The following is a 14,411-nucleotide window of genomic DNA, read 5'->3' as shown; positions in this document are numbered from 1 at the left end:
AGAAGAATGTGGATAACACACTGATGTTTTCAATTGTTGCCAAGTAGCATTCAGACTAAGTCAAGGATTTTTCAGCTCCTCATGGCCGGCCAGCTAGCAAGAAGGCTGGAGGGGCACAAGAAGTTGGGCGGGCACACAACCAGGGCAGCTGACCCAAACTGGCCAAAGGGATATTCCATACCATGTGAGGTCATGCCCAGTACATAAACTGGGGAGAGTTGGTCTGGGGGGGATCGCTGCTCGGGAACTAAGTATCAGTTGGCGAGTGGTAAGCAATTGCATTGTGCATTGCTTGTTTTGTGTATTCCAATCCTTTTATTATTATTGTCATTTTATTATTATTATCATCATTATTAGTTTCTTCCTTCCTGTTCTATTAAACTGTTCTTATCTCAACCCACGAGTTTTACCTTTTTCTTTCTGATTCTCTCCCCCATCCCACCAGGTGGGGGGGGAGTGAGTGAGCGGCTGCATGGTGCTTAGTTGCTGGCTGGGGTTAAACCAAGACACCATCCAATATATGTGATAGATTAGAGCTGGGCATACCCAATATATGTGGTAGATTAGAGGTGGGCATAAAGAGGCCAGCACTGGTCATGTGGCCTTAGAGAGCTAAGCAGTTGGATCCCTGTCCGAAGGAGCTGAAGGGACTAGTGCTCTTGGGTTTGCCATTTTAGGTGCCAGGTCTTCTGATTTCCTACAGTAGAGATTCCCAAGGTCCCTTGATTTCACCAGAAGAAAACACCACTTTGATTTCTCCATGGATTGCCATTATTTCCCTCTACAACCTTGTGTGGTGGGTTGACCCTGGCTGGACACCAGGTGTCCACCAAAGCTGCTCTATCACTCCCCTCCTCAGCTGGACAGGGGAGAGAAAATATAACAAAAGGCTCATGGATCGAGATAAGGACAGAGAGAGATCACTCACCTATTAGCATCACAGGCAAAACAGACTCAACTTGGGGAAAACTACCTTGATTTATTACCAATCAAATCAGAGTAGGGTAATGAGAAATAACACCAAATCTTAACACACACACACACACCCCGCCCCCTTATTCTCAGACTTAACTTTGCTCCTGATTTTCTCTCCACCTCCTCCCCCACAATGGCGCAGGGGGATGGGGAATGGGGTTGGGGTCAGTTCATCACCCCTTGTCTCTGCCGCTCCTTCCTCCTCAGGGGCAGGACTTCTCACTCTTCCCCTGCTCCAGCATGGGGTCCCTCACAGAGGAGACAGTCCACAAACTTCTCCAACGCGAGCCCTTCCCACGGGCTGCAGTTCTTCACAAACTGCTCCAGTGTGGGTCCCTTCCCCGGGCTGCAGTCCTTCAGGCACAGACTGCTCCAGCGTGGGTCCCCCGCGGGGTCACAAGTCCTGCCAGAAAACCTGCTCCAGCGTGGGCTCCTCTCTCTACGGGGCCACAGGTCCTGCCAGGACCCTGCTCCAGCACGGGCTTCCCATGGGGTCACAGCCGCCTTTGGGCATCCCCCTGCTCCGGCGTGGGGTCCTCTCTCCCCCAGCTGCAGGTGGAGATCTGCTCCACTGTGGACCTCCCTGGGCTGCAGGGGACAGCCTGCCTCACCATGGTCTTCCCCACGGGCTGCAGGGGAATCTCTGCTCTGGTGCCTGGAGCATCTCCTCCCCCTCCTTCTGCACTGACCTAGGGGTCTGCAGGGCTGTTGCTCTCACATCTTCTCACTCCTCTCTCTAGCTGCAGCTTCTGTCACACAGCAACTTTTTTTCCCTTCTTAAAATACATTCTCCCAGAGGCACAACCACCGTCACTGATGGGCTCGGCCTTGAGCAGCCGTGGGTCCGCCTTGGAGAGGGCTGGCATTGGCTCTGTTGGACATGGAGGAAGCTTCTAGCAGCTCCTCACACAAGCCACCCCTGTAGCCCCCCTGCTACCAAAACCTTGCCATGCAAACCCATACACCTTGAAAAAAAATAATTAAGACTATCCTTTGTCCTATGGACAATGGTCCTCATTTTTTCTTGTCATTAAATGTTGCCAAAGAGCTTCCTGCTGCTGGTTTGAAAACACAGTACAACACAAACCAACTAGGCTTCTGATCACCCTCACTTTCTTGTGCTCTTTTTGCTTCCAGTTTTAGCTCTTACTTTGGACTTATCCTTTCTTTTATTCCATGTACCTTCTAGGTTACATCCTGATCCCGATCAAGCTTCTTACTCACCTGAAATATCTGTAGCTCTTCATAATTTCTTTTTGTGGTTTACTGCAATGCAAGCATATCTTGCAACTAAAGATCAATACATACATTCACAGCACTGTTGACCAAGAAGAAACCTCCACTATAGCAATGTTTCCAAGAGTGGGACCTATGCCTTTCAAATAAACAGCTGCAGGACTGTTCTAATAAATACTGTATCATTCACAGATGTGTTAGTATATCATGAGATTTAGTAAAGATATGAAGGACACTATAGTTGTTGAGAATAGGAAATTACACCAGTCCATTAAGGTGCGCATTCTTCTTTTCTTGCTTGTGAGATGAGCGTAGGAGGGTGAACATGTCTGCATGAGTATTGTGTTACCCATTAAAAAAATCCAGTCTTGCAAAACACTTGATTGCTGTATCAACCTTGTGAACTACCATTTGAAGACAAAATTAATAGAATCATACAAAACGTTCATTGTAAAGGACGGTAGAAGACCATTTAGTCCCACACCCCACTTCAACTGGGACTACTGCCAACACTAGTCAGGTGAGACATGGCTTTTTCTAGCTGCTTCCTAAAAATCTCCATGAACCAACATCTCTGGGCAATCTGCTGCACCTATCATTCTAGCAGAGGCATTTTTCCTAATGTCCAATCTGAACCTCCCAAGCTGCTATATGTGACCACTGTCATTTCTTACATCCTCTGGTACCATCAAGAATTCCAATACTGTGATGTTTGCCCTTCAAACACTTTCAGGCTGCTATTTGATCATCCCTAAACCTCCTCGTCACCAGACCAAAGTCAACTCAGCTTCTCCTTAGAATTCACGTACAGGCACAGTCCTATAGTAGATTGATGGGATAACATATGACAGCTTTTGTCTATCTTTGAAATTATTCCTGCTGAAGATTTTAAATAGTAGAGTGTTACGACCCTGTAATTTCATGACAAAACCCATATAAACTCCTTTGCAAGCAGGAGTTGCAGAAGTGTTCTTCTCATGCATTTAGACATAAAGTTTCCATTTCTATTAAATTGCTAAAGTTTTAGCAATTTAAAATCTCCTTGTAGCCTACTGTGAGCATGTTGCATCAAATACTTTAACATTTTAACTAAATATGTTCTCTTTTTTTTTTTTTTGTCTAGTACAATTAATACTAGAAAGCACCAATGAAACAGAATAGGACAAAATGAGGATCTAAGTTGCAGATAAAACATTTGTTTAGTCCAGAACAGTCCAATTAAAAAATACATGTTATGTCCATTTAAAAAAAAAGGACACAGATTAAAATATCTATGCAGACATAATCCACAATGAAATGACCTTTTCTGAGGACTAACTAATTTAAAAGTCACAAGCAGATATGAATAGCTGCCAAAAAAATGTGTGAGGCATTAACAACCAAACAATGGTCTGTAACCTTCAATTGCATGCTCTTTTCATATGTTTCTATCTAAGTTTTGCTCCCCTGATAAAGCTCGATTGACACATGCCAAAAATAAAATACTGCTGTAAGAATTCACACAATGAAAGTGGAGGAAAACCTACAACTAACTAATACTCTCCTTTCTTAGGAGCAAGATGAAGCAAAATCAAATCACAGAGTCACAGAAATAAATAACAGAGAAGACCTATGTGGTCATCTGTCTGTTCACTGCCTGTGCCTGTTTTTCAAGTTGTAAGGTTTGATTTGTCTATTTTAAAGGAACTTCCAAAAAGGCAACTCGGAGGCAATTGGTGACGAAATGTACTAGGAACAGCCCCTCCATTTTCGCAACAGCAAAATGGAAGTAAGTTACCAGTCGTTAAACATACATACCCAAGTTAACATAAGGATGTGCAAAAAATACCTTTTCACATAAATGTAGGATTCAGTATCCCTGTTAAAGTAGCTGATGCTTAACGAGCTTTTTTTGCAACATTTCCTTTTCCCATATTTAAAAAAAAAAAGCATAGAGAGGATTGTGTTTGCTGTGATACTGAAGACTGTTCCACTTACATAGATGCACAGCATATATCAAAAGAAATTTCAAATTTCTCAGTAATTGCTCCTAGAAAGCACGATTTATAAAAAGCTAACCTTTTGCTTTTTAGCTTCAAATGGAGAAAAGTATGCCCACAGAGGTGCATTTTTTTAAAATCCCAATGAGATGTATAGTAATAAAAACATGGAAGGTTATTGACATTCAGAAGTATCCTCTAACCAGCTACATAACAATTACACTGCAATATTTTTTTTTCATTTATTGCTCTTCAACAAAGTTCAATCATATGTAAGTAAGCAGAGATACAATGAAAGCTATTTTTCCTATTCTGACTTACACTAAAAAGCAATAAAACATGAAACTGTTCCTATGTGATAAAAATTACAAGTTTGTTTTTTTTAAATTAGAGTAAAATGTCAGGTTTTGGGTACTGATACCTCGAGCAGTAGAGAACCACAGGAAATAAAAAGCATGCTAACTATATCTGCATCGTAATTCTGGTGCAGTGCTGTCATGACAGAATCTCACCGCTTCCATTTCTAACTCATCCAGCATCGTTTCAGTGATCTTAATGCAAAGCTGTATGTGTTCAAAAACAGAGCTTTCATTACTGACACTCAATATTTAAGTAAATTTCTACCCTTAGAGATATTAAAAATTCAACTAAATAAATACCTGAGGAACCCAATCTAACCAGTTCTGCATTGAGCAGGGTCTAGATTAAATGATCTCCAGAGGTTCACTCCAAGCTAAATTATTCAATGATTCTAAGCCAAGGCATCTCCCTCTAACTATATGGTCTTTGTCCTCCTGCATGCTACCATAGTAAGAAAACTCTCTCAAACAATACAAAGTGGTAAAAAGCAATCGTGTGTAAGAAAGAGACCAGATCTATGCTTAACCTGAAGAACATCAGAAAAGTATTTTTTCTTAGTCTTCATCCCCAAACACATTCAAAGAAAGCAGAAAGCTTCTATATACTGTATACTACTAGGAGAGAGGCAGGCTATTTTAACTGTGTCGTAGAACAGTCTTAATGGTTCACATTTTCAGCTCTCTCTTTAGGTCCATTAAAAGAAGAAAATAGGACTTCATTCATCAATAACAGCGATGGAGAAATCTCCCCAAAATATCATAGAGCACAAAGTATTTGCAACAAGGAAGGTCCATACTCTGAGCAGTGTAATTTGGAATCTGTTTTGGTCATAAAGAAACTTAACAACTTCGCCTTTACTATAAAGAAAAGATAGCTTTTGTAAAAGCTACAAATACTTTCTTGTTACTTAGAAGAAATACAACCTCTATAAATTACGTTTCGTGTCATTCATAAAGCTTTTGTTAAGTTGAAGGTATACTTTCAGAGTTTTTTTTCCAGCCAAAGCCAATTGCATAGATGAGGCACCTGAAAAAAGATTGTAGCTAAAACATTCTAATAATACAATTATTTTATCTGTGTGAAAGAATACACTCATGCTTTCAGTTTATGCTACCTGAGATGATTAAGCAGAGGTTGTAGTCTCTCATCAGACTGTATGGAAGGCAGCGATCGTGCTGTCAGCTAAAAGAAAACAAAGGTTCAATTAATAAAATATTAGCTTCAAAACAACTGATAGCACAAAGCAGGAATGATGTAAGAAATCACCCTGCGTTGCTACTTTACACAGCATTGGATAGGACATACTTTCTCCCATTAGAAATAACTAAGCACAACTCTCCAGAACCTGAAGTTAGCAGAAATATTTACAAGTTAATGAAGTTAAACATTGAAAAATAATTTTTTCTAAAATTACAATGTTATTTGAATTAAATAGCAAGACATCATTGAAAGTGCTATACTTTTTTCCAAACATATTTGAACTAAAGTCATATTCTACCTAGACAGCCTTATCGCAATCACATAATGTAAATATAGTCCATTAAGTCACATTATATACAATTTACATTTGTATAGAAAAATTTGCATAACATTTAGCACTATATGACTTTCATATATGCCCCTGTGTACACTGTTTTAAATGGGCACAACCTGTATTTTGTGATTTTACTGTTCTACACTAAATCCGTACTTCTTCCTTGTTACTTTCATATGACTAGTTAAAACATCAAGCTTTTTCTGAAAAAATAAACCTAGTAGTCTATAAATCAAAAGTACACATCACACTATTGCAGAATACTAGTGAATTGGTGTATTAACTAAAATAATTGGAAAAACATTTATTAAATTTGCTTAATATCAGTATATAGGTGTCTACCTTCACCTATAAAAGTTACAAGCATAGCAGTTCTGATAATGCTGACATACATCTAATATAAGGTATTTAATATAACATGCATTTCATGATTCTATTGCTGCCAAGTTAGGCTGTATTTTGAAAACTACCTTCGTACAAATTTAAAATGTCAACATATTTCACCTTGTATAGATTACCATTAAGTTCCTAAGCATTTTACAGGTAAATTAAAATAGCAGGTATACAGTTATATACACTCTTTAAAAATCTTATTTAAAAAAAAAACCAAAACAAAAACCCAAACCTTTTAGCACCAACAGTGTAGCTTCACCTTGCTGGCTCCAACACACAAGTAAAGGCAAGCACTGAAGTAGGACTGACTAGTGGGCTGCAACTTCTATTTATAACCCATAAATATACCCTGGAAAAAGCTGCACTCAGTGTTTGGGTACATGGGGTTTATTTGTAACCATAGGATCCATCGGCTCATAGGTGGACCGTGTGGATATGGAGGAGTTTAATATTTTCCTGAAAGATGACCCATTCATCACATCCATCTCATAACCTTTGCTGCTAGGCAGAAGTCAGACCTGGGCCAGATTTTAAACTCGTGCCTGGAGCTAGCAATACCAACCATCAGCTAAATAAGAGGAGGTTCAAAACAGCTAGTCTGTCAAGTGAAAGTTGAAGCGACTGAACACAAGGACAGCAGGGAAGGAGGAATGGGCCATTTCAACCGCTAAGCCAGTCCTGGCCTGCAGCAGCAGCTCTTCTCAGTCTCGAGTAACTCAAGTGTACTCATCCCATCCGACTGCTGCAGTAAAGGTAAGTCAGGCAGTCTTAGCAATCCATTCACCTTTCTTTTTAAAAAGGCTGGTATGTTGGCAATTACAGCATTATCCGCATTCCCTCATTTTATGGAGCTAGACTGAGATGCATACAGTATACTAAAAATTCAGTAAGCTCTATATTTATTCAGAAGTTTCTTTTGATAAAAAAAACTAATTTTGTTACCACTGAGTATTAAATGCCAATACACATATTGTTCTATATTTGTGTCCTCTGCAAAGTAACCCTCTAATTTTGTTTTAAACACTATCAGAAAACCAGAGATTACTTCTGAAAAGAACTTGGAAGCTCTCCAAGTTATTCCACTTGGCTAAAATCAGAATAGAGCCTGAATTACCTGAAATACCATCTGCTTCTCTTTCTGTTAATAACTTAACTCTTAAAGAAAACAATATTTATGTGCACACTTACATACATATGTATATTTTTATGAGACAAGCATACAGTATTTTTTTCTCTATATAGTACGTCAAATGCTACATTTATTCAGAAAAAAAACAATTTTTTTCCTTGTTATAAACAGTGCATTTAAGACAAGATGACGTTTATGAAAGTCAAAGTGGACAGTGATATAACAAGCAAAAACCAGTAAAATTCAAACCCTGCAAAAGTATTGATATTATTGTCAAAGTTTATATATACAATAAACTACATTGTTATGGAGATATTACCAATGAACAGAAATACTGTTTTAAAACTAATTTGGGAGACTTATAGGAATTGAGGTAGAACCAAGAACTAGTGATCTTGGTGTTTAACCAAGTTTTTTCTTGGTGTTGCAATGAAAGAATATGGAAGAAGTGGACTACGCTGGCTTTTTTGGGAACCACCATTAAAAGGGAAAAAAAACATAAACCCTTGAAGTCACAGGAGAATCCACATGGCCGATGTTTTTCTTTTTTTTTTCTTAGTGTCTTGTGTTTCACCAACAATTATGGAATCTGCAAATTTTACGAGCAAAATTAATCCCCGTTTTCCTCCGTTACGTTGGCTGGAAGGACAAGATAAAGTTCTCTACAGAATATGCTCTTGTGAACATAAGATCATATACCTTTCAACTCTTAGAACACTTTGTTAGGGTAGTTCAAATGTTTATTTTCAGGAAGATGTGGGATTCTCATGACACTGTCCTTTTCTATCTGAAACTAAGGATAGTTTTCCTTAAACACAGTTGAGGAGACCTCAACACAGTTGAGGAGAGACCATCAAAACTTTTGAACAATTTTAAATGAAAAAGCACATTTTCCTTTAACTTACCTGGATTATAAAAGTAAAGGGTAAAATTTTAATTTTAATGTATAAAGCCTTTCCTCACAACTGTGTTTTTTCTAACTGAGCCACACTGTAAATAAAATTAGCTTTTACAAAGGTGGTCATAAATGCTAGTGTTTTCAAACAGCTAAGAATTTTATGTCCTTTTCAACAGTCTTCTAAAAGAAAAAGATAATCCCAATTACAGAATCCAAACTGAGATTCTGAAGACTTTTTCCAGTCACTCTGAAATGAAATTTAGAAAAATTCCTGCAAGCACAGCCTTGCCTTCATCTCTATATGGTACTCAATGCAAAGATCACCTTACCGGGGGGGGGGGGGGGGGGGGGGGGGGAAGGAGGAAAAACATGCTATTCAATATTTTAGATACATGGAAGACATCAAAATGTTGTCAAGCAAGGAGCATAGATCCCAACTCTAGTCATGCTGAAGCAGTTTAATTTACAGAGAGCATAAAACACCACAGACAAGCTATTTCCAGTCCTAAGGCCTGGATGATCAGAGGAGGGGGCAGAGTGAGCTGCAGATAGAATATGTGGACACCTCAGAGTTGAACTGAGATGGTGAAAGCTGGGGTGAGTGATGTAGACCATTAAGGCAAATTAAGAACCATGTTATCAACATCACACATTTAAAATTGAGAAAGGAGGAAGAATACTTAAGAATATGAGGAGAAGGAATGAATAAACTGAAATCTGAGATGACATCGTCAGTCCAACTCCATACTAGCTTTAGTACCAGAGTCACCAGCTGTCTTTGCTGCAATTCAGACTGCCAACAGTAAAAAAAAAAAAAAAAAAAAAAAAAAGGGGGGGGGGGGGGCACGCACAAGCATTGAAGGGAAAAATCAAACCAGAATCTTCATATATTTGAAGTAAGCAGAATTTCCAAAACCAAGCTTTCTAAAGTTTTGACAAAATTCAGTAGTATTGTTAAGCAATCTTGTAGAAGAAGAGCAAGAACCTGAGTTCTTCTTTTCCATTGAGCTCTAGGCAACTATCACATCTCTAGTGTTCACTATGCTGAGATTGAGGCAAACAAACAGGACATTTTCATATAGCATGAAGAAAGTAACATTTTGAGAATGCAGAAAGCACATGATGATTGGAAAACTACATGAACATTAGAATTATTTAAAATCTGGCATTGGTACTTCAAGTAATAATGAAGGTAAAAGGATGACAACTCATAGGCTGATGTCTAAGAATTGGTCTGGTTTTCTTCCACCCAACAAAAAGTTAACTTGACGCAAAGCCTGAAGTTAAGTAGCAGCTCCACATGCTATCAGGAAGGAAATTACTTTTTTATACATGGCAATTAAGAACAAGATTATCATGGCTCAATTAACTTGTCTCAATTTTTTTAGGAGTGAGTGAATTTCTTGATTTTGAGGTTACCATGTGAGAGCTATTTGCTCTCTAAGTGTTTCTCTGCACAAAAAAGAAAATTTTTATTTTCACAAAGAGTACTTTCTAAATGAGATGTCCTAACTAGCTGTATTGCACAAGAAAATTTTAATATGCTGACAGATCATTTGATGAACACATTTTTTTAAAAAGAAAATCACATTAAGTTGGATGTCATTGAGAAAAATTACATGGAAGGCTCAGGAGCAAAGCACAGAAAGAAGAGTTTTGTGGCAAAGGTTACTTTTAGCCGAGGCAGGCTACTGAATTACTCCAGGCTCTTTCCACAATTTGGGGGGAGGGGGGAAAGTTCCTTTAGAAGGGTGCATTAGAGAATCTAAAATGTAAATTATTACCAAGAGAATTTCCTTATCAACTGCTAAGTACTCCTAGAACAACAAGGAGTGTCTGAAGGCTTGCTGTCCAGATGCACATCTGCAGCCTGCGATTTGCCTCCACACAATTTGTCAAGCCCATCGGGGTTGTTTTAATATCCCAGAACTACCTGCGCAGGCATTCGTGCTACTTCTTTCATATTTTAACAAACATTGTACAAGCAGGCTTAGCGTGCTTTTGCCTCCTCAGTTCTTTTAAAACCCAGATAGGCAGGATTACATCACGCGGGACTCTATTTAAAAGGGAGGGTGACTGCACTGTGAATATGTCTAGGGACAGGGTATCTCAGAGAATGCTCCGTCCTTGGAAAGTTACCTTGCTTTTTCCCCCAAGAAATTCCTCCTTCATAATTCCAAGCTTTATAACCAAATCTACTTGAAGGAGGCTTGCAGAGACTTTTTAGCTCTATTGAGTGCTAAACGCACCTCCGAAATACATAGTACATTTAAAGGTGAGCCCACGGTTCCCAGCAGGCACTCTGCAGTTCTTGGAAATACAGGCACTTCTCTACAAGGACTACCTAAATTATTTAACCTGTATCTCCATTGGCAGTTCCAGAACAAACATCACCTCCATACGTGCCCACTGTGTGGACTGTAACAAGGTCTGGATTAAGACCAGACGTAGGTTTGGGAGCCTTCTGTGGCATAGGTGAAAAGATTTTCCTAGAATGTTTTTCTCTGTTTATTTCTGCTATGACAGTTACACCAGTGACAAAGGGTGTGAGGGAATGGCTCTAATCCAAATGCAAAGATGAAATAAGGTTAAAGTAGGGACTGATCAAAGCAGCCATAAAAACTAAAGACAAGGCTTTAACAAAAACACCCAAAACCAACAAACAGAAAAAAAGACAGTTACCTTTGCCATCTGCAGAAGTCTACCATCACCTACAACCATATAACATCATGCTCAGCAATAAAACTGAGGGGCAGTTTTTCCAAAGTAGCCATTGCTCAGGGCCCGGCTGGGCATTGGTCTGCTGGTGGTGAACATCACTTGTGGTTTTTTCCCTTTTTTCCCCTTTCACTTAATAAAGTGTCTTTACCTCAGCCCATGAGTTTTCTAATTTTTGCCCTTCCTGAATCTCTCTCGCATCCCTCAGGGAAGGGAGCCAGCCTGGGTCAATCCACCACATACATACATAAATTCATTTCACACCAATAAGAAGCTGATTAAACATGGATTTCACAGTATTTTGAAAGCTTAGTTGTTTATCTTATAGGAGTCCAAAAATTGCTGCTACTCATTTGTACAAAATCTACTGAAGGTTGTTCTTTACCACTTCCTTTTACCTTTGACACTCAACAGCAAATCTTCCCTATTAACAGAGGCAAATTTAAAAAAAAAAAAAAAAAAAGAAAAATTATATTCCAAACTTTGGGGAAAAAAAAAAAAATAAAAAAGAGACTACATGTGTTTAACTAGAAACTAAGATAAAAAGGGTCAAAATCCACTATAAATGAAGTATTTTATATCCCTTTAAAAACCAGAAAGTTGATCCCATGTGGACAGAAAAAAAATGAACTTCAACCCCCACTCCTAACTGTTTCCCCAGTAATCTAGGGACCTGACCTGAAGAAGCCACCTCCAAAAGTAAGAAGTATAGTCACCATATGCATTTGAAATGGTACTAACAAATTATACTATTTTTAATTATCAAATTTAATGTACTGATTTAGAGCACATTTTTGATACCTCCCAAAAAGGTCAAAGAAAAATGCAGGAAGACTGTGCTTACAATATGTAGTATTACACATCAGCTAATTCTTCCCTACAATTGCACACCTCCCTACAATTTTCCTGTACAACCATTTTAACACTTCACCACTCCATTACTGGGCTTCATCTTTTAAGTTGGAGAGATCACATCCAGGTTAGTTGCTTATCCATTTTACTTTTAGTTGCTCCAATTAAACAAATTGGTACCAAAACTAGTTTTAAACACTACAGGGGACAACACTGACAAGATAATTATACAGTCTTTAATACTATCCGCAAATGTTTTATACCATTAGTATAAATAATTTCTAAGCCTTGGTGAAAATCAGTCAACAAAGGTTCATAAGACCTGTTCTCCACCCACAGAAATTTAAAATTAATAAATTAAGTAGACTTGAAGCAATTACACTATTAACAGTAGCAAGAAGTAACAGGACACTGTGACAACAAAGCACACAGATGAAAAAAGAAAAGCAGAAGAGTATGGAAAGTGTTTACCTTATAAAATTTCATTGCTCAATTCCAAATCTTTCCAACTTTGTAGCAGCAGTAACAAAACCAGCAGAATAAGTGAAGTAAAAACCTCTGTGACAAGTGTATTGTATGCTGATTTTACGGATTTAGAAACAACACTCCTATATTCCATACTCTAACTCTTCAGCTAAATGTCATGAATGCAATACTGAAAAACACCTACAGCAAATTTCTTTAACAGTAATTTTGATGCAGCATAGAATAACTAAAGTTGCTAGGCTTTTGTTAGATTTCAATTAGATAACTAGCAAGCAAATTTTAGAAAGTAATAAGAAACAGAAATTATAAATGAAACTATTGGAGGGGAAACAAACCCCTACACGCATTGAATCTTACACCACACAGGTTACAGACAACATTTTTATGAGGATTAAATTTACACTGTGAAAGCTCTTGCATCTTTCCATTATATGAATTGATGAACAGAAAAATAAAGGATTAGATAGCTAAAACTTTAAGTATAGACAGGAAATCTCTATTTAGAAAGCAAAGAAACAAACCATGGATTGGTGTATTCTTTTACTGTATTCTGTACTCTTTAGTTCGTTCTCCCACAAAAAACTGTTTGTTCCTATGATGCACTTCAATGCCTTTAGCACTACAGGCAACTGCATCCTGCATTTCTGTTTCCCAGTTGTTACGATCAGAGAAGACAGAGTATAAAGAAAATCAAAATTAGTTTGGACATCAGAATTTCAATTTCAGCCTTCCAAGTGAAAGCTTTAGATCGTTCTTTATTGCTTTAGTGCAATTTAACAAATATTTTTAGGAAGAGAGGAAAGAAACATTGTCTGTGTAATGCCAACAATTTGACATATTCAGAGTGAACACATCACTAAAATCCTTCCTGAATAATGCTGTATCGATAAAAAAAAAAAAAAAAAAAAAAAAAAAAAAAAAAAAACAAATAATAACTTAGCTCAGACATTAAATTATTACAATTAGGATCTTAAAAGTTTAAAGAGAGAATCTATTTTAGCCTTTTATTGCTGCCTAAGGAATAAGTCTTAACTTACATTTTTGCTAATTCATTTGGATTTGTAATATGCCACTTCACAAAATGTGCCTTTCTTGTTAAAATGTCTTAATTGTGACCTTTGCTGTTTGTTAGCTCATCTTAAAAACGTTTCCTACTCACTGTTGCCCTGAAACATTTAGTTAGATAATTCTTCCCTGTCTGCTCTGAAAAGGACACAATATTTATGTGATGGTTCAGAAAAGCATCAGTTATCAGCCCAAAGCTTACCGATTGGCCTTGTGTGTGGTCTAAAAGGAAAACAAAGGCATGAAAGTTTAGATTGTTTGCTAGAACTGCTTTTGATTAGTATGAATTGCAGTATTACAAACTTACTGCCAAAGTTATACAAGACAGATTTTTCAACTGAGGTTGGAGCAGAGAAGAGAAAAAGATATTAAACTTGTGGGCTATTTCTAAACAACCTGTAATGGACATTTTTTAAAAAAAAAAAAACAAAACACCACACCAAAAACAACTATTATCCAGCAGGCTTAAACATACCAGTAACTTACATCTCTACTGTATTTTCCCATAGATCTGTGAAACAAAATAAATAAAGTGGAAACCTTGATGCTAACATAAAATTGACAACTTTGCTTCTGTAGACAATAGCAATTATACCATAGCTTAATCAGTGTCAACAAGTGAGTAGAAAATGAATACATAAACTAGACAAAAATAAGAGAGACATGGTTCTATGCATGTAGACTTCACAGGAGCCTTCTCAAGGTGACATGATGCCACCTTATTTCTGTAAGGTAACATTAATATTACCCTAATTTTAACAGTGAAAGGTGCTAACTTTGCATCCT

The 14,411-nt window shown here is 37.8% G+C and overlaps 1 protein-coding gene across 2 annotated transcripts in view; it reads right to left on the bottom strand.

Annotated features, from left to right (window-relative positions):
* Nucleotides 1–14,411, bottom strand: part of PRIM2 (DNA primase subunit 2) — a 136,696-nt gene that overhangs the window by 54,461 nt on the left and 67,824 nt on the right. For both annotated transcript variants that reach the window (XM_049818289.1, XM_049818288.1), the window contains one exon: nt 5,665–5,732. In XM_049818289.1, the coding sequence (XP_049674246.1) occupies nt 5,665–5,732 (68 nt within the window). The remainder of the gene's footprint in view (nt 1–5,664; nt 5,733–14,411) is intronic.

Source organism: Accipiter gentilis, chromosome 15, assembly GCF_929443795.1.
Source record: "Accipiter gentilis chromosome 15, bAccGen1.1, whole genome shotgun sequence".
NCBI classification, from domain to species: Eukaryota; Metazoa; Chordata; class Aves; order Accipitriformes; family Accipitridae; genus Astur; species Astur gentilis.
This window is presented reverse-complemented; position numbering and strand designations above follow the sequence as displayed.